Raw genomic sequence first — 21,181 nt, 5'->3', positions numbered from 1 at the left:
CACGTAGCGGTAGGGGCGGAGCTATCGGGCGCACATGTTGGAGAACTATTTCGGATGGTGAAAGCAAAATTCTCCTACGAGAGTGATTATAGCGCCTCCCGATGGTGATTGCGGTTATACTCATGGCAGGTTTTATATGATATTAGTTATTTATTTCACTGATTTGGCAACGGTCAAACGTCATCAGGGAAACGGTTTGAATTTGTTCCATTTGGGACGACACTACATACATATACTATGCTGTTGAGTGTGTAAGTGCATTAGTGCATAGTGTGCCATTTGAGACGCAGCTTATGAGAGATTCATGTCTTAATATTTTTAGACATTCAAAAGTTTGCTTGAGGCACTTAAACGGAATCTTAAAGGCATGTTTTAACATGTTTACCTACTGGTATGTCAAAAGACTTAGCTGAACGTTAATCACACATGTTAAGGTTTACATAAAGATCCAATTTTGATTGTCAGCCCAGTCACATCAAGTGTTGTCAGATACAGCTGACTTTTTCCAGTTCAAAAGCTGCCCAAAACCCACCCAACTGCACAAAAAAATGCCCAAATATTAAATTATTTAATTTTAATTTATTTAAAGCTTAATTGCTTAACTGTGAGCATTTTTTTTAACCACACAGCAACCAACACCAGTGCTGCGTCCCAATTCGCATACTTATAATACGCCCTAAAAGTATGTACTTTTTTTTGTGAAGGAAATGTTTATACTTTTGAATGTGCAACAGAAGAGTTTGCAAGCTTTGGGACATACTACTTATGCCCCCTTGTCAATCATCCCCACATCATCCACATTTCTGTCGTATTTAATTTCCTTCCTTATTAGAGCAGCAGCAGCAGGTTAATCTCCCATTCATGAGTCTTTTATGCTGTGAAATCTCCTCAGATCTTTAGACAGTTCTGCATTCAGACGTTTTGACATCTAAATGCGTCTTTAAATACGTTCAGTATTGTTGTTGCAGATGAAATATAACACAGATAATGCGATTTAAATATTTTCCATAATATATTGACTAAGGGTGTTTTCACACCTGCTTTATTTAGTTCGATGGAATCGCACTAGAGTTCGTTTTCCCTTCTAGTGGGGTTCGTTTGGGCAGGTGAGTATGCAGAAATTGTACTCGGGTGCGCACCAAAAGTGGACCAAATAAGCGTACCGAGACCTGCTTGACCTGCTTTCGGTACGCTTTCAAACGAATCCTGGAGCGGTTCGTTTCTGGTGAGACTATGATTCGTACTAAAACAGGTCCAACCGCAAAAAGTACTTTGCCATTTGGACTAATCCAGATGCCGTAGGCCGATGCGCTGTGCATTATGGGATATGGAGGAAAAATATTTGTTGACAGCACTTTACCAACAGAGAGAAGGGAAAACATTACCTGATGGATCGTTGGTAATATTTCCACAAGATGACCATGTCGCAATTTAGCTAAATTAATTCATGCCTCCTCCTGAAGTGACGAGCGATGCATTAAAATCCTGTTTTCCAGCCGAGGCAGCGCTTCATTCTCGAAATGTATAGTTTGTCTAAAGCAGGGATACAATCAGTCAGCGCAGTCGTCCCTTCATAGTAAAAAGCCACATTTTGTGTCTGCCAGTTTTGTTTACTTGCAGGATTTCATTGGCATTTTCCAGCACGTGAATTCTAACCAATCAATAAGCAGTTTAGGAAATATGTTCAACAACATCTGGCCAATGAGAGGTGTGGATTTTGTCAGATGACTGAATTTTGGTTCGTTTCAACTGGTTTGGACCACAGCCAGCAGTGTGGTGTTGAAAACGATCCAAAGACAGCAGAAGATGCAACAATGTATCATTTATTACCCTTGGTGCGGACCAAATGAAGCAAACTACAGATGTGAAAGCACCCTAACAGTCATTCAAACATCTTTACCGAAGCCTCTCTACTTGACGGTTGGTCTCGCGTGTCTATCATGTTTGTAGTTTATTTACACTTTTCACACCTGTTAGTAGTTCTAATCAAATTCTCTTCAAGCAGGTCTTGGTACACTTTTTAGGTCTGCTTTTGGTGCGCACTCGAGTACGATGCATTCACACCTGTTCAAACGAACCTCACCAAGGAGGGAAAACGAACTCTAGTGCGATTCAACTGAACTCAATATGATAGATAAATACAAAGATAAATAATTTTAAACAAAATTTAATTTTGTGTTAAGACCTACAACACAATATTGTAGTGAATTTAAGACATTAAGACTTTTTAAGTCCCAGCGGACACCCTGTTACAGGTGTTCAGCTTTCTTCAAAATATATTCTTTATCATTCGACAAAAGAATGAAGCTCATAAAGATTTATAACCAATTGAATTGAGAGTAATTTTCATCTTTGGGTGGATCTTTTCATTTAAGGACTGCTAGTTAACTGTGACATACCTGCAGTCTCCTGCATGACTCAGTCAGCGAGCGGTCCACTGCTCTAGAGCTGTTTTCAATCTGGGCCGAGTGTTGAGCCTGAACCTTGAGTTCTGCCTTCGCTCTCTGAAGTCTAGCCTTCACCTCCCCTTCACTAGCCTGCTGGGTCTCTCTGATCTCCTTATGTTGCCTTTGAGTCTCTATCCCAGCCTCCACACCCTGCAGAGTCCTCATCCGCTGCTCCAGATCCAGCTCACAACCGCGCAGCCGACCGCTCAACTCCTGGATCCGCTCCTGCAGTTGCCTTTCACTCTCCAGTTCAATTTGGAGCTCGGTCGCCCAGAACTCCTCTTCCTCAATCTCCACCTTGTTCCGTCGCACTTGCTTTTCCAACCGTGAAACCTCTTCAGTCAATTTCACAAACATTTCGTTGTCCTCCAGTCCAACTCTTTTCTCAGTCAACATCCGAAGATCTGCTTCGTACGCCTCCATCCTGCCGTCTAACACCGAAAGGGTCTCCCTTTGCAGCCTTACCAGTTGAGTGAGATCCTCTATGCGGTTGCCTGATAACCGCGGGGACACTGCTGGTGAATTGCTGGCACTTTTTACCAAAACCTCTCTTTGTCTGGCGCTACTGTCACTGAGCCTGCCTCCACTAAGGATATCCCTCAGGCTGCGGGGCACACCGGTGAAGGTCAGAGATTTACGTCGTGGTTCTCGTCGGCGCAGGGAACGGTCGCCTGGAGCTCGGAGTTTGGCCATCAGGGGAAGGCTCTGCCGGTGCAGGCCACGCTCGGGGCCCAAAGGAGTCTGACGTTCAGCTGTAGGGTACTCGTTGAGAGAGGGACCCGTGCGGTGCAGGATAAACTGCACATCGCCAGCATACTGACCCCAAGTGTTCAGAGAGGCAACTGGACTCTCATGAGGAACAAGGTGTCGCTCTGTGTCCCTCCATTTCTCGATCAGTGTGTAGCGTCCTGTGCGACCTATGAATAAATAACAGTTACAGAGATAAACAAGACTGCTAATAAAACTGCTGTAACTACAGCAAGTAAAATTTAATTCAGGGTTATCTGACGTAGCAACAAGTAGCACAGGGGCACCACAAGGGTGTGTAAGTTCACCATTTTTGTTAACCCTTATACAAACGACCGCGTTAGGCAGCAGACAAATCAACATATTCTTACATTTTCCGATGACACTGTACTATTGCACCTTTTCACAAATGATGCCAGCATCATAGAATTTAGAGCGGCTGTAGAAATGTTTGTCAGCTGGTGTGATGACCACAATTTGGAAATTGACGTTAAGGAAACGGAGGAGGTCATCACTTACCCCAGGTCAGTAAGCGATAGGAGCTTTGTTGTGGTTTATGATTAAGACATTAAGCAGGTTGATTTATATAAATATTTAGGGGTGAATATTGATTGTGAGCACTCCCAGGTGTCAAGTGTTTGTGCAAGAATTCATCAGCGTTTACACTTTGTACGACTAAGATTACTTGGAGTGAGTAGCAGAATAATGATAACTTTTTAAAGCAACAATAGAGTCTATTTTAAAATATGGGATTATTGTTTGGTCTGGGAATCTGACAGTAAAAATGAAAACCCGAGTAAATAACCTGATGAGAGTGGCAGGAAGAATTATAGGAATTAAGACACTTGGTTTGCTAAAAGATATCTTTAAGGTGTGCACAATCCAACAAGATTTTATTTGATTCTTTGCATGTGCTGTCTTTGAAGTATGATCTGATGTATTTTGGCAGAAGATACAGGGTCCTGTTAAGCAAGTAAAATAGATATAAACATTATTTTGTTCCTTTTTCAATTAAATTGATCAATTAGCAAGAAGGGAAAGACGGTCAAAGATTAAGGTAACGGTATTGGTTGGCATAAGAGAGGGCAGTAGGGGCACATTGTATTTTATTTTTAGATTTTTTTTTTTTAAATTATTGATTTTATGGTATCGTATTTATATTAGGAGGTATTTCAGGATCAGATTTTAATGTGTATGTATGTTACATGTTGTCTTGTTGGTGTCTATGTACAGCAGAATTTTTTTCTAAAACAAATTTCTCATACGGGAGATAATAGATTTTACCTTTGCCCCGTTTAAACTAGTGCATTTTAGTTTTAAAACAGCGTTTTAGATCAAAAACTATCCGCGTCCACACTAACGTTTCACCTAGCGTTTCTTAACATATCTCCGTCCACACTACGCCACCAAAAACGCATATCACGTGACCATTCACGCAGTTTGGGCATGCGCGTTTTAGTATGAACAGGAAGCATGTGTCTCGCTCGGCATTTGGTTATTGTTTGTCAACAAACGCCGGTTGAACAATGAACGCGATGGCAAAGAAAGCAAGAGAGGTATTTTTGTGGACAGACGACAAGGTCGAGTTGTTACTAAACATAACAAATGAATAACAGCACAATGGCGCCTAAAACAGACAATAGTGCAAACAACGCTCCCATTTCTGTGCCCATGTCGTTGTTTACAGTAAAGGCTGGTCTGCTGTCTTCCGGTAGCATTTAAGCCATGTGTTATAGTCATGTGATAGGGGCTTGACGAATAAGGGAAGGATACGCAATGACACAAAAGCGTTTTCAGATATCTCTGTTTTTCCCCATCCACACTGAGACGGAGCAGCAGCGTTTCAGAATGAAAACGGCCTCTCCAGCATTTCCAAAACGCTTCGTTTTTGGCGCTCGAAAACTCTGGCGTATTGTGGACGGATGGCGTAACCGTAGTAATACTTATACGTTTTCAAACTAAAACGCATTAGTGTAAACGGTGCCCTTGACCTTGAGGGGTAGAGGTACAAAAATAGAATTGGGATTGGGCCTAAATGATGACAGGATTTTTATTCTTCGGTGAACTATCCCTTTAAGGAAATTTTCTCAATCCATCTCCGCTCTCTTCCACTCATCACTTCCCATCCTTCTCCATTACCATATAATTTGCTAATTTGCAAAAACCACCAAATATTTTTTATATAGTTAGAGTTAGGTTCGAATATTTTATTTTAAATGTATTTTTATTTTTTATTTTTTTTAATGGTATAGCCAGTTAATTTTTACCTTCCCATGAAATAGATTACTCCCAAACCTGTGAAAGAGTACTCTCTTAAGAGTTTTTACTTTCAGGAGAATGAGTCAGATTTTCCATGTCAGCGGGAACTTTGGTTGCGCCAGTGCTTTTCTCAGTAATACAAGAGAGGGCCCTTAGATTGTACCAGTCTGAGTGCAGCTGAAAATAGCATCAAATGGTGACGTCAACACAACAGGTTCGAATCAAAAACAAATTGCTTTGGGTCCCACTGGTGATGTAATGAACTGAATTCAGCTCGGTAAGAGCGTTCTTTTTCTGAAACTCCTGAAAATATGCCTGATGTCTTCAGACAAGCTGTTCCGCTCGTCTCAAGCTGCTGGAAAGCCAATACAAGCTCGCAGATACTTAATCTTCTTTTCAATTACAAAATGGATGATGATTACTTTATCAACCTGGGTGCCAGATGGTTTCAGCATTACTCAGAATTTATAGCATCTGTGTTAGAGACTACAGCTTCCATGATTTAAGTCTTCCAAACCACTGTTGGGGAATAACAACCCAAAAATAGCAACGCCACACATAGATTTCCATTATATTTAACAGATTTCAATACAGCATTGTTAATCAAATGGTTTTTATTTATTTATTTAGTCATATTGTGTGAAAAACTGTGCGTTTTGGGAAACTTAATCACTTTGGTGAATCAGTTTGTTTCATTGAACTACATGTTCATTTCAGCCATCACAAAAAGCCTGGCACAACTGCTACCCAAATGACAGGATGAAATTATGACAGAATTCATCCTTGGGTGAACTATCTCTTTAACACTACTTGAAATTGGCAGGAAAATACCTTTAATTAGATTTGGTTGCCCGTTTGTACTAAAACAGTTTTGAAGGCCTGAAAACTGCTAGCAAAAAAAAAAAAAAAAAAAAGCTAAATTTTGTTAAACACATTCCCACTTCAGTAATGCACAGTGTTTCGCAACGAAAACAGAGTCGAACAACAAAATTGCATGTGTGCTTAGTCTTTACTACTGGCATTTCTGGCATTTTCTCAGATCTCTGTGAACGGTGATTATTGTCGTCATGTACATGTGAAATTTTACAAAATGTTGTGGATGTTACATTGTTACACCCATATCAGTGTGTTAGAATTTGTCAAATTTAAGTCACACGTGTTTGAAACAACATATAGGTGATTAGATAATGATTGGATTGGATTTACTATTACAATAATTTCTGAATAACATGTTGATTAACATCAAGCTACAGTTCAAAGTTAGTTTCTTCAGCATTGTGATACTATTAAAAAACTGACATTACAATTTTTTCCTATTATATACATTTATATATGTATAAATTTTCCCCATATCAGACCCCCTAGTTTTTTGTGATTCCGCGATCACTGAATCCAACGCAAATTTAACAAAAAGTCGCAAATTTTTGCAACCCTGCAAAATTTTTAATGAAACGCAAATCAATTTAAATTTTCTCATAGAGCATCCAATCCCAAACCATATAACCAAATAATATTAATTTCAGTTTGCAATTATTTGTTTTATGTGATTTATCCAATTGTTAATGTCATGACTTATCGGTAAAGTATGGAATACTGTTTCTGGGTCCAAGCTGCTAGTCATTTCAATTAAGAAAATATTAATGTATGACCACGTTTTAGTCCTATCACACATTATTATGACCTATGAAAAGGTATAAATAAATGTTTGCAAAAATGTGAGGGTTGTACTCACTTTTGTGACATACTTATATATGTATGTATATATGTATGTATGTATGTATACATGTACAGTTGAAGTCAGAATTGTTAACAACCTTGTTTATTTTTTTCCTCAATTTCTGTTTAATGGAGAGAAGATTTTTTTCAACACATTTCTAAACATAATAGTTTTAATAACTCATCTCTAATAACTGATTTATTTTATCTTTGCTATGATGACAGTAAATAATATTTGACTAGATATTTTTCAAGACACTTCTATACAGCTTAAACTGACATTTAAAGGCTTTAATAGGTTAATTAGGTTAACTAGGCAGGTTAGGGTAATTACGCAAGTTATTGTATAAAAATAGTATGTTCTGAAGACAGTCGAAAAAAATAATAGCTTAAAGGGGCTAATAATTTTGTCCTTAAAATGGAGTTTAAAAAATTAATAACTGTTTTTATTCTAGCCAAAATGAAACAAACAAGACTTTCTCCAGAAGAAAAAATATCATCAGACATACTGTGAAAATTTCCTTGCTCTGTCAAACATAATTTGGGAAATATTTAAAAAATAAAATAAAAAATCAGAGGGGGTGAATAATTCTGACTTCAACTGTATATGAGACTTATATATTATATATCATATTATATATAATACATTTCTGGGAATTGTCGCCATCATTTTTAATTTTTTTTATTTAAATTATTATTTATTAAAATTTATAATATTATATATTATTTATTATTATTTAAATATTTTTATTTTAATTATTTTGCAAATAATTTGTGAAAAACTATGGGGTCTGCCATATGTCTTAAATAAATAGATTTATTTAGAAATATTTAGTCATTTTTTATTATTTGGGATGATTTTGTAACAATTTACAAAACAGAGATAAAATAAAGATACAAATGAAATAATCAGTGCTTTATACAGATTATTTCAGATCTGATATTGAATCAAATGCAAATTAACACTTTATAATCTTCATCAGATACAGTATAATTCATATAATATTTGTTAGAGCTACAAACATTATAATGTATTGTGTCTAAATGAGTTAAGTTGACTGGAAATGCTCACACATTCGCAGGCCTTATGATAAACTTTCACTCTATTATGGTTAAACTTTGTTCAAAAACTTCAATTTTAATGTGGAAGCAACATATTGCACAGCACTAATGTGAATCATATTAAAGGAGCAACTTTATAATGAGACTTCCTACCAATGGCTTGAGCCAGAGCGATGACCACTTCCTGGCAGGTGGTGGCCTCTGTGACCCCACAGACCACACGCTGGACTCCATCGACCCACACCTTCAGTTCCATCCTGGGTCAAACTCTGCAGGGTCTGGGACTGCTGGTCTGTGATGTCATTTTGTCCTGCTTCAGGGATCCAGCGCTGCAGCTGTCAAACTCTCATAACAACCCTATGAAAAGCACAACACCAGTTAGGAAACACCTGGGCCAGATATAAACACAGCTCACTGTTTTACGCTGATGTTTTTAAGAGAGACATGTTGGATGTACTTCTGTTTTGTCTGCAGTTGGTCCATTACACAAAGCTATTGTAACATCATAGGCTCTATATTACCAAAATTTTTATTATTTTACCAAAAGTGCATGATCTAAAGCAAAGACTATAGAATACACAAGACTCGTGTAGTTTTGAATGGGGAAAAGTGTAACAATCAATATGTCGAATTTTACAACGCCGAACGAATCAAGTATTAAAAACTTCGTCCGTCAGCGGAGGTCCGCGAATCGATACCAGGTGAAAGTATAAATGAGGCTTCATACTTCAGCCTCCACATCAAAGTTTCTGAAAGCAAAGAAGTTCAGGATTGACGCGCAATTTCCAGGAGATTATCACTCATTTGCGGGCATCATGGAGTCTCTGTGCATTTGCGGGAGACTCTCGAAACCTCCGGGAGACTTGGGATGTCTGGAATGACCTCCCGCCCTACACATATATCTTTCTTCATATAGCCGTATTTATAGATATTACATATCTATAAAACACTGTGATATAGCTGGGCTCGGATCGTATCGCTTTCTCACTACAATCATTCCGCTCCAGAGTTCGTTTCAATCAAGCTGAGACCACCTCACTCAGGTGATCTCGGACCAGTTGTTTTGGTGCGGATCCGAGCGCGATTGCTGGATTCACATATGCCAAACGAACCACGCTAACTGGGCAAACAAGACAGGTCCTGAAACGAAAGTCTAGGTGTGAAAGCACTCTAAAGGCCTGTTTAAAGACGCTCCGGGACGCTTTTTGCTCGCGTTTTCTATCGTCGTTCATGGCCTTGTGGCTAAATTAAGGGTGTCAATGTGATCGTGCACACCAATGCGCAAAACGCCAGACATAAAAGCGTCCCGGTGAGTCTTTAAGCGGCCCTGTAGGGTGCTTTCACACCTAGACTTTCAATTTAGGACCTGTCTTGTTTGCCCAGTTAGCGCGGTTCGCTTGGCATATGTGAATCCAGCAATCACGCTCGGGTCCGCGCCAAAACAATTGGTCTTTTAAAAAAAAGCTGCTTTCACACTAGAGTTTGTGTGTGCAAAAATTCTGTCGTACGATGTTGCAAAAAAGGGGCTGGATTAAACAAGATTATTAGACATTAAAAAAAGCAAGCGATTGCTCCAAGTTTTAAATTTCTGTCCAGAGAGGTCATGTTTTGATCATCGATTGGTCTCACGCAGTCAAGTGATGCAATTTCGCAGGTCAGAGTTCACCAAGCTTGAACTTTGCACCGCAGTGAAATGCGAAACTTAACGCATGACCCTGCGACTCCGATCTGAAGCATTCGCGTGCGTATGAATGGAAGTCTATGGGCAGAAAAGTGAAGTGTGACCGCAGCTTCATGCTCAATTTTTTGTTTTGACGCGCCACGTTAAAACCTTCTCCACCAATCAGGTTGCCACTTTTGTTCAGGTGCACGGAGCTGCTGAAGTTACATTTAACAGCACTGGGAGGCGCTCAAGCGCAAAACTGTCAATGCGAGCGCACATTGAAGAAGATGCCTAGAGGCGATATGAATAAGGAGCTGCTTACTGCTCTGGTGAACAATAATCATTTCTTCATCGCTAGAGCTAGAGCTGCTGCTTGAACCATCCAAAACAACAAGCGTGTCAACTTTGTCTTCTTCTTCTATTACAAGAGGGTGTCAGAAGCTTAAAGCTGTGTAGCGCCATCTAACGTCGATTTTGCATACTCTTCTGCTTGACAGTGAAAATTGCTTTGGTTTGAATCAGGAAAAAACATCTTAAAAAAAACGCTGACAATAAATGCAAACGAAAAGCGTCCCGGTGTGCACTAGCCTTAACACTCACTGCATTTTAGCTCTAAGAAGCCAATATACAGAATATTAACATTTAAATTTACATTTAGTCACTTAGCAGACGCTTTTATCAAAAGCGACTTACAAATGAGGACCAGGAAGCAATTTACACAACTATAAGAGCAACAATCAATAAGTGCTGTAGGCAAGTTTCAGGTGTGTAAGAAGCAAAAAATTAGTATTTTTTATTTTATTTATTTATTTATTTATTTTGTAGTACAGTTAGTGGTGGAGCCAGAGAGGCAATTGCAGATTAGGAAGGAAAGTGGAGACTAAATAGTTGAGTTTTTAGTCATTTCTTGAAGACAGCGAGTGACTCTGCCGTTCTGATGCAGTTAAAAAAAAGCGAGCGATTGCTTCATGTTTGATGGATGGAACCACGAGGCAACGTTCATTCACAGAACGCAAGTTTCTGGAGGGCACATAGATCTGCAGAAGTGAGAGCAGATAAGAAGGAGCAAAGCTAGAAGTCACTTTTAAGCAAACATCAGAGCTTTGAATTTGATGCGAGCAGCAACTGGCAGCCAGTGCAAACGGATGAGTAGCGGAGTGACATGTGCTCTTTTAGGTTCATTGAAGACCACTCGTGCTGCTGCATTCTGAAGCAGCTTAAGAGGTTTGATAGAGTTAGCTGGAAGCCCGGCTAGTAGAGAGTTGCAATAGTCTAGTCTGGAAAGAACAAGAGCTTGAACAAGGAGTTGAGCTGCATGTTCAGATAGGAAGGGTCGGACTTTTCTGATGTTAGCGAGTGCGAATCTGCACGATCCAGCAGTTCTAGAAATGTGGTCAAAGAAGTTTAGTCGTTCATCAATCGTTACTCCAAGGCTTTTCACCATTTTGGATGCAGTAATGGTTGCCCCATCCATCTGGATTGAAAAGTTATGACGTGGAGTCGGGTTGGCAGAAACTTCACGGCTGAGATGCGAACTGGAACCGAGGAATCATCAGGGTGAAAAGAGAGGTAGAGCTGGGTATCATCAGCATAGCAGTGGTAGGAAAATCCATGTTTCTGGATGACATCCTAAAGATGTCGTGTAGATGGAGAAGAGAAGTGGCCCAAGAACAGAGCCCTGTGGTAATATCGAGCAGAAGCTTGAATACAAAATCAAATTCGCAAATTGCAATTGCAATATCTATCAAAAATAAATAAAAATAATCACACAGCCCTAAACAAGACAGTTAATATTTGAGTACACAGTGTTTTTAACCACCCTCTTTAACAGTACTCCTGTGCTGCTTTATTTTTCCTACAACAGTTGTACTCGCTGTTGTCAACTGAATGTTCACTTTTAATTAGGTATAGAAATGTCATTCATGATTAGAACTTTTTATATACACAAATGAATCTAAAACGCATCTGTCTAGAAACAAAGAGAGGTGTTATAACGAGCGTCTTTCCTAATCAAGAATGCTTTGTAAAAGGAAACGACTGTGCTATTAGCAGGAGACCTCTGTGCTTCCAGATGGACACATTTCCTTCCTCAGATCCCTGACGACCTGAACAATCAGCTCTTTTTAAAAAACAAAGAAACACAATGCTGCAGCCTTCAAAATGATTCAGAAACACCCCCACCTCACAAACGATCCTAAAATAGCATATTTTCCAAGAAACGAATTGGCCGTGAATCTGCGCTTTTTGTGGAGGTGTGCCGAGGGTGTGAAGAGGAGGAGGAGGAGAACTCGAAAAACAGTTGGCCGCAGTGTGGACGTCCTGCTGGATACAGTGAGACCAGCTGGACCTGACATTATGTTCCTCCCACTTTTGCAAACAGGTACAATTTTAGACAGGCTGGCAAAACATGCACGCTTGAGCAGATTTTCAGCTTTGATTCCCTCTGCAAAGAATATTCTACACATACCGTCATTTATAATAGTCTGCGACTGCTGCACGATCCATTTGCAGATTTATTGAATCAGTGCGGCTAATAAGCCAAAGCAAACAGTTAGAGGCATATCCAAGATAATCAACATAAATCAAACTCGACAAATCAGAAAGACATAATGGGATGAGGGGAATCCAAAGAGAAAATCCAGACGACACACCAATAGTAGAACAGCACCCCGTTAGAGAAAGAAGAAATGGCAAAAAAATCTGTGGTCTCATATCCTGATAATAAAAATATATCACAAAATATTGTTTTAATAGTTCATAGACCACATTTAAAGGAATATTTCTTTCTTACATTTTAAAATACATACCCAGAAATCTACCCATTCCCAATTAAGCCAAGATTCTTGCAAAATAACGAGTGAAATAAATTTGACTGTCATCTTGTAAAAGATAAAACAAATGAGTTTGTAGAAATAAGTTATTAAAAATATTGGTTAAAATGTGTTAAAAAAAATCTTCTCTTTGTTAAACATTACTTAGGAAATATTTTAAAAAAAAAAATAATAATAATTTTGCAAGAGGTAATCATTTTAACGTCAACTGTAATGTTTTCCTTAACTTGTTCAATAATGTTCATATCTGGTGACTGGGCTGGCCAATCCCGGAGCACCTTGTACTTGTTTGCTTTTCAGAAACTTTAATGTGAAGGCTAAAGTATGAAGCCTGATTTATACTTTCACCCGATGTCACTGACCTCCACTGACGGACGACGCTTTTAATACTTGATGCGTTCGCCATTGTAATATTCTTTAAAATGACAGGGGGCGGGTCAAAAGAAAGTGAACGTAAAATCAAACGAATAAACAGAGAAGTAGGAAGTTTCCGGAACTACGACATATCGAATATTAATTTCATTCAAGATTTTTAGACTTATTATTTTTTACAATTATTTAAATGATTCGTACGATTTTTATAACCATTCAAGATTTCTTAAATCAAACGTTAACTCCGAAAACTGAACTGCACTGTTTCAATTTTCTACAATATTCTATGTTAAGCTGCTTTGACACAATCTACATAGAATTGAATTACATGCATTACATGAATTTCATACATTGAATCACTTGCTTTTGTTCTTATCTCAGACAGTTCCACCTTTTAAAGTTTGTTAAAGTATTAACAACAACATGGGTTGCTCTATATCAATCAAGGTCGACAAATCAGAAACATGGGATGAGGGGGATCCAAAGAGATCCAGAGGACAAACCAATAGTACAACAGCACACAGTCAGAGATGGGAAAAATGAGAAAAAAAACGGTGGTCTCATATCCTGATTATAAAATATATCACAAAATATTGTTTTAATAGTTTATATGTAGACCACATTTAAAGGAATATTTCTTTCTTACATTTTAAAATACATACCTAGAAATCACCATTCCCAATTAAGCCAAGAATCTTGCAAAATAACAAGTGAAATTAATTCGACTGTCATCTTGTAAAAGATAAAACAAATGAGTTTGTAGAAATGTGTTATTAAAACTATTGTTTAAAATGTGTTGATAAAGCTCTTCTCTTTGTTAAACATTACTTGAGAAATATAAAAAATAATAATAATTTTAATTTTGCAAGAGGTAATCATTTTAACTTCAACTGTTATGTTTTCCATAACTTTTTCTTATGCTCAATAATGTTTATGCCTGATGACTGGGCTGGCCAATCCTGAAGCACCTTGTACTTGTTTGCTTTCAGGAACTTTGATGTGAAGGCTATAGTATGAAGCCTGATTTATACTTTCGCCTGGTGTTGCGCCGCGGACGTCCGCTGATGGACAAGGCTTTTAATACTTGATGCGTTCGCCGCTGTGATATTCTTGAAAACAACAGGAAGGTGTTAATTCCCGATCACCTTCTATGTAATGTAAATGTGTGGGGGGAAGGTACATTTATGCGGTCGTTAAATTTTTTTTCGGATTTATGTTCTTCGCAGAAAATAAGCCAACGCCAATAAATTTTAGGTTGAAAAAAATAGTTCATTGTTTAATTTTTCTTTTGAAAAAAAAAAAAAAAAAACGGGTCTCACAGACCCGAACACCATACAAGGGTTAAGTATTATGCATGTTGTGACTGTAAACACTTATGCATGTTGTATGTGAAGCGAGACAAAGACCAATTTTCAATTTTTCAAGCCATGGTTGAACAATGAAATAAAGCATTAATGCAAACAAACTGAGGGTACGCAAAATGACAAGTTATAATTTGTTCTCTTTCAAAGAATCTCTGTCTTCCGCTCGCTCTTTTTCTTTGAAGAACTACTAATATCCATACAAATCCGTTCTTTTCATCTGTTCATTATGTTTATAGAGCTCCGAGTTTGGCTCCAGAGGAGGGACAGGGACGATTTACTGACCGCACTGGAAAAGTAAAGCACTGCTCCAGCCAAAAACCACAGCATCAAGACAGAACCCCTCTCTGAATGAAATACTACACCAGTCCTGCACTAATAAAATCTGCAAGCACACAAAAATCATGCATTACTCTAGAAAAAAAACCCGAGATGCAGTTCTCAAAGGACAAATCTGTTCAGGACTAAAACATTGTTAAAACATATGGCTTTTCAAAGTTTACACATCAAGTCAGATTACAATGACAAAAATAATGACATTAAAGACAAACAAAATCAACGAAGATGTTTATACCAAAGCTTAAAATATCTGAATACCTTTTAACCAGGCATGTTTGTGGGGAAACAAATCTATGCCTTTAGAGAGCCCATCGATAATCTCTTAAAAGTAGCATGGCTGTTGGTGCCAATCGGGCTGGTATGAGTATTTCAGAAACTGCTGATCTACTGGAATTTTCACGCACAACCATCTCTAGGGTTTACAGAGAATGGCCAGAAAAAGAGAAAATATCCAGTGAGGGGGCAGTTCTGTGGGTGCAAATGCCTTGTTGATGTCAGAGGTCAGAGGAGAATGGCCAGACTGGTTCGAGCTGAAAGAAAGGCAACAGTAACTCGAAAAACCACTCGTTACAACCGAGATACGCAGAAGAGCATCTCTGGACAAACAGCATGTCCAACCTTGAGGCGGATGGGCTACAGCAGAAAATCACACTGGGTGCCACTCCTGTCAGCTAAAAACAGGAAACTGAGACTACAATTTGCACAGGCTCATCAATATTGGATCTTAAAAGATTGGAAAAACATTGCCTGGTCTAATGAGTCTCGATTTATGCTGCGACATTCGGATGCAAGGATCATAATTTGGCGTCAACAACATGAAAGCATGGATCCATCCTGCCTTAACTGTAATTGGGGAGAACGATTGCCTCACAGCAAGATGGTCGCTGATTCGAGCCTCGGCTGGTTCAGTTGGCATTTCTCTATAGAGTTTGCATGTTCTCACTGTGTTCGTGTGGGTTTCCTCCGGGTGCTCCAGTTTCCCCAACAGTCCAAAAACATCTAGTACAGGTGAATTCGTAGAGTACGAGTGTGAATGAGTGTGTATGGATGTTTCCCAGAGATGGGTTGCAGCTGGCAGGGCATCTGCTGCGTAAAACATGTGCTGGATAAGTTGGCGGTTCATTCCGCTGTGGCAACCCCAGATTAATAAAGGGACTAAGCCAAAAATAAAATAAATGAACGTTGATTGAATTAAGAAACAGTACTATATTGTTATAGTCATCAGGATATGAGATGCCTTATATAGTGATGCGAGATCTTTTTCATATCGCCTATCCCTACACTGTAAAAAAAATAACTAATTTTAGAGAAAATATCTCAAAATATTTTACAGTAATTAAGTCTGTAAAACAACAGTGTTTCTTTGTAGAACACTTATTGTGTGACTATTGATTTGATAATAATAATCTAGGAAAAGTCTGTAAAAACAGTGTTTCTTTGAAAAACTCTTATGCCTAGTTCAGACTGCGTGATTTTAGCCCCGATTTTAGCTCGCCGACAGGTTTTGAGAAATCGCCGACAAATGCCTGAAATCACAGGCAAATCGCTGCTCGTGCACGTGAGTGACAATCACACAGTATGAACTTTCAAAGACGCAATCTGAGAGAATCGCCGATGAGTCGCCGATGCCTGTGAGATATTTGGCGTGCTGAATATCTGGAGCTGTCAGCGATTCAAATCATGCCGTGTGAATTGAGTTTTGACTGAAAATAACATCAGCGATCGCCTACAGCCAATGAGAGAGCAGCATTCACTTGTGTGTGTGTGTGTGTGTGTGTACTGTATACCTGCTGCAGGCCAGCGGTAGGCTAGGGGAGAAGTTAAAAGCGCTCTTTTTCGGTTTATTTGGACCCACGAAATAGAGGAAAAACTAGTGGAGGTTTGACAGGACTCAGGAGCAACCGTGTCTGTTTGACGTTTCATACAGAAAGAAATTAGTTTATTATCAACGTTGAGGAGAAATGGCTAATTCCCTTTAAACCCAGGTGAGCAAACATGTACATGTTCTACCCCATTAAAGGCTTCTTTCTCATTATGTAGTTAATAACAAAAGATATAATACATGTTTTTGGCTGTGAGACGTAGTTTGGACGAACTTGTCGGCGATTCTTCCTATAGTATAGTCATGCAATGTGAAAGATCCATCTTGCAGTGTAAACAAAGCAGCGACGAAACGCCAGCCCAGATAGTCATGCAGTGTGAAAACATCTGTGACGCGACTACTTTGAAAATCATGCAGTCTGAACTCGGCATTAGTGTGTAACTATATTGAACGAATTTGATCGTAATAATCTAGGAAAAGTCTGTAAAATAACAGTGATTTTCTGTAAACATTTGAATGAAAATATCTGTAGATTTATTATTTTTTGCACTTTATTTCAACAAAGAAATTTTACCGTTATTTTATGGTTTTTGTTTGGCAGCCGTAGCTGCCAGTCATTTTACCTTTTTTTATTTATTTATTTATTTATTTTTTTTTACAGTGTATGATATAATAATATAGTCACTTTGCATTAAACAATCAAGCCATTGTTTGGAAGCATGACAAAAACGCATGAATTACCCAACATAACAGAGATTTTCTTTTGCTTTTCAGTCTCTTAAAAAGCAGTACACTGAATGTCTCTGATTTAGTGCAGAGACATATGGTGTGATAGAACCCCTGTAAGAGCTCTTCTGTCTGAGCCAAAAAAAAAAAAAAAAAAAAAAGATCTTTTATTACAACAAAACCAAATACTGGAGTCAATAGAGTTCTTGCCAAATTTCTAATTTGTGATTTATAAGAGGTTTGGAATGGTTCAGGATCCAGGCTGCCAATGTAAAGGCATTCAAATTACATTTTAAATTGGCTCATAAATTCAAGCAAAACTAATTTTAAGTTGGATTTTTTTTTATCGCATAACATGTTTAGAGGTCCTCCAATGTTTCTCCATTTTGCCTTTCTGTGAGCAGGTAAGAGTTTTGTCCTTAATTTTTACTACCTTAAGCGTGTATGAGAACAGATGGGAGTTGTGTGGCCAACAGAGAGATGTGGGGCCGTTTCACTTCTCCTGCTAACGTAAAAGCGGCCTGCTGCTTGCCGTTTTCTGACATTTTTCCAGGAGCGATCATTGAAGCAAAGAAGCCCAGTTAATGGATGACTTCACATCTGCTGCATATACGTTTCCCTTAATTAGCCAAAATCACAAGGGAATTAAGGCTGTCCGATAAGACAGAGCGGGACGATATTTAAAATGTGTCATTTAAATGTATGGCTCATTAAGAATGACAGCGCTGTAACAATGAATCAAAATCACGAGACCACAGAATTTGCTGCATTTTCACAAGACAAGAGCAGAACTTAAAATTGAGAAAGAGTGCTTGATTACATTCGTTCTTGTCCTATTAACATTACGGCTGCATAATATTGCAAAAAAAAAAAAAAAAGTCATATTTTGTTTTTTTTCGACATTTGAACATGCACACACAGGCAAGCACGCACACACACACACAGGATACAATATTTATTATTGATTTTTTAACATTAAACACATAATAATAAAGTTCAAAAAAGAACAGCTGAACTTCGGAAAAAAAGTGATCACTGCGGTTGCTGCAATGGTTGCTTTGTTTCTCTGCAGTTGGCTTATTAATGGCGCTGTATTGCTAAATCACTCGTTTTAATGAAAAATAAGATCATTTATTATTAAACATAGTGAGATGATGGTCACGTGATTTTTAAAATGAGAGTATGTGTCGGGTATTTATGGCTTTTGATCTACCTGCGACCCACCCATAGTTAAACATCAAGTAGGTGCGTTGAAGGTGCGTGTATAAAATAGTCGTGTTTCCTCCAGATGCCGCCACCTTTGTCAGGCAAAGTTTGCAGATTTCCTCATTAACGTTTTCAGGTTGTCTTTTTTCATTTGGTTTAAACCCAAAATACTGCCAAACAGGCGATTTTGCATTGCGTTTTGACACTAAATCGTCCGCCATTCTCTTTCTGTAAATTCGACTCTTCCCATCCTCCTCACGTGATAAATTAAATATGACGCATTGTAGCTATGTTCAGATTTTAATTATAGTACATGCTCTAGTCTTTTTTTTTATTTATTTATTTTTGGCCTTTGCCTTTATTGAGAGGATAGGACAGTATTTTATACAGGAAAGTGGGAGAGAGAGAGAGGGGGTAGGGTCGGGAAATGTCCTCAAGCCGGGATTCGAACTCAGGAAGCCCTGAAGTGCTACTGCACCAAATGTCAGCGCGCTAACCACTAGGCTATTGTGCCGACTGCATGCTCTCTTCTCAAGTAAATTATTTAGAATTATATTTTCCTGTTAATTCAAATAAATGTTTATATATATATATATAAAAAAAAAAACCCGAATACTTAAAAAAACAAATGTGGGGATGGTGTCACGGTGGAAAAGTGATGTCACCGGTGTTGCGCCTTAAAACCGGTAACACCGTCAACACCGTCTATCATGGCAATCCTAAATACAAAATGCTGTTCTTTGTCTTGTTTCTAGGTCAAATATCTAAAAAAAAAAAATCTTAGATCAAATAAGAATATTGTTTTGTTTTCAGCTTAACTTAAATAAGTCAAAATTCAGAGTTTTTCTTTAAAACAAGTAAAATAATCTGCCAGTGGGGTTTGTAAAAAAAAATCCTGTCTTTGCTTTAAAATGTAGATATTTGGACTAGAAACAAGAACAAAATTGTATTTTTTTTTGCATAAATTGTATAAATCTTTTTCCCAGAGATGGGTTGCGGCTGGAAGGGCATGCGTTGCGTAAAAACGTGCTGGATAAATTGGCGGTTTACTCTGCTGTGGCGACCCTGGATTAATAAAGGGACTAAGCTGACAAGAAAATGAATGAATGAATGAATGAATGAATGTATAAACCCTATATAAATACAGTAATTGAATACAATTCTGTAGCTCCTGGTGAACTATAATTCAGATTCAAAATTGCATATCTTGCGATATGCCTATTGCATATGTTCACATTGCGACATCGATGATGAAACAATATACAGTGCTCAGCATAGAGTAAAGCCAATTTTAAAAATGAATATTTTTATCCATTTCATTTATTATAGGCGATGTATTTTAGTGCATTTAAACAAAACAGATTTATTAAACAGATATATTTATTTAAATAATATTTTAGTCACCAAACATATTTAGAAATTTAAAGATAATACAATAAAATTAATTTGCAGATATGAGATTGCAGGTAAACCAAAAGAAATTTTCAAAAATTTGGAAGCCCTTTTTTGAATGTTTACAGACTGACCAATGAAAACTGATTGGTATGGAAGATTCTGAATCATAGCAATGTGAACAATACTAATTCTCAATAATTAGGTATAGGTTTTCAATTATCCTAATTTTTTTATTATTTATTTTTATTATTTATTTTTATTATTTATTTATCTCTTTTCCTTATTTTATAATTTTTTCTTCTCTCTTCTCCGGTTATCTGTATTGATTTGAACTCATATGTATATATGTCTATATGTCATGTACATATGCAGATATTTGACTGGACTTGTGGATATGTGCAGGTATAGATTTCTCATAGAGGAATATGATTAGGTATCTGTACAGTTGTGGATGTACATGTGCATATGTACATTTCAAATATGTTTCTTTATTATTATTTGCTGGCATGGGAGGGATTTGGGGTTTGTTCTTTAAAATGTGAAAAACTTTATAAAAAATAAAAAATAAAAAAATAAATAATTTGCAAAATAAATTACGACCTGCAGAAATTCAACTAAATTTTAAATCTCTTCTTTAAATTTGTATTTAATATTTTTCAATAACATGAATTTGTGTATACTAGTTTTTGGACCGTTATTGCAAGTTATTTAGCCAGATTTGGCTTCAGTACTGACTGATCTAATCTAATATATATATATATATATATATATATATATATATATATATATATATATATATATATATATATATATATATATATATATATATATATATATATATATATATATATGCACAGATATAATATTGTATAGCTTCCTATTAAAATATTTATTTAAAAGATAGCATATATAAGTACACCCCTCACAAATCTAAGCACTGTATATTTAGGGAGCCCTAATCAACACCGTCTTTTTTGTTTAAGACAGATAGAGATGCTTTTGTTTTAGAGAGACAGATATAAAAACTGAAAATCACCAAGTGCCGATTGCACATTAACTGCCTCACAGCCTCCACCCTACGGTCTAGCATATTTCAAGGCATGCACAAATGAAAGTCACAAGACAAGTCACTGTCAAGTGTGGAAATTGAGAAGTTCTGGAGCTACACTGTACATCTAAAACAGTTTTGTTCAGTCCGCTGGCCTTAATCAGGAAGAAACGGTGTTGAATTTGAT

General features: G+C 37.5%; 1 protein-coding gene across 11 annotated transcripts in view; it reads right to left on the bottom strand.

Annotated features, from left to right (window-relative positions):
• Positions 1-21,181, bottom strand: part of rassf8a (Ras association domain family member 8a) — a 46,856-nt gene that overhangs the window by 11,338 nt on the left and 14,337 nt on the right. For 8 of the 11 annotated variants that reach the window (XR_015526647.1, XR_015526648.1, XR_015526649.1 and 5 more), the window contains exons 2-3: positions 8,385-8,588; positions 2,400-3,364 (exon numbers count right to left, since the gene is read on the bottom strand). Coding sequence is in view for 2 of the 11 variants with exons in the window: in XM_087312494.1 (XP_087168620.1) it covers positions 2,400-3,364; positions 8,385-8,487 (1,068 nt within the window). In the remaining 9 variants the exon portion in view is untranslated. Of the gene's footprint in view, positions 1-1,892; positions 3,365-8,384; positions 8,589-21,181 lie in introns of all 11 variants that reach the window. The other 3 variants (XR_015526654.1, XR_015526653.1, XR_015526655.1) reach the window with 3 other exon arrangements.

The sequence above is a fragment of the Danio rerio genome, chromosome 25 (genome assembly GCF_052040795.2).
Source record: "Danio rerio strain M-AB ecotype USA chromosome 25, GRCz13ab, whole genome shotgun sequence".
Lineage (NCBI taxonomy): Eukaryota > Metazoa > Chordata > Actinopteri > Cypriniformes > Danionidae > Danio > Danio rerio.
This window is presented reverse-complemented; position numbering and strand designations above follow the sequence as displayed.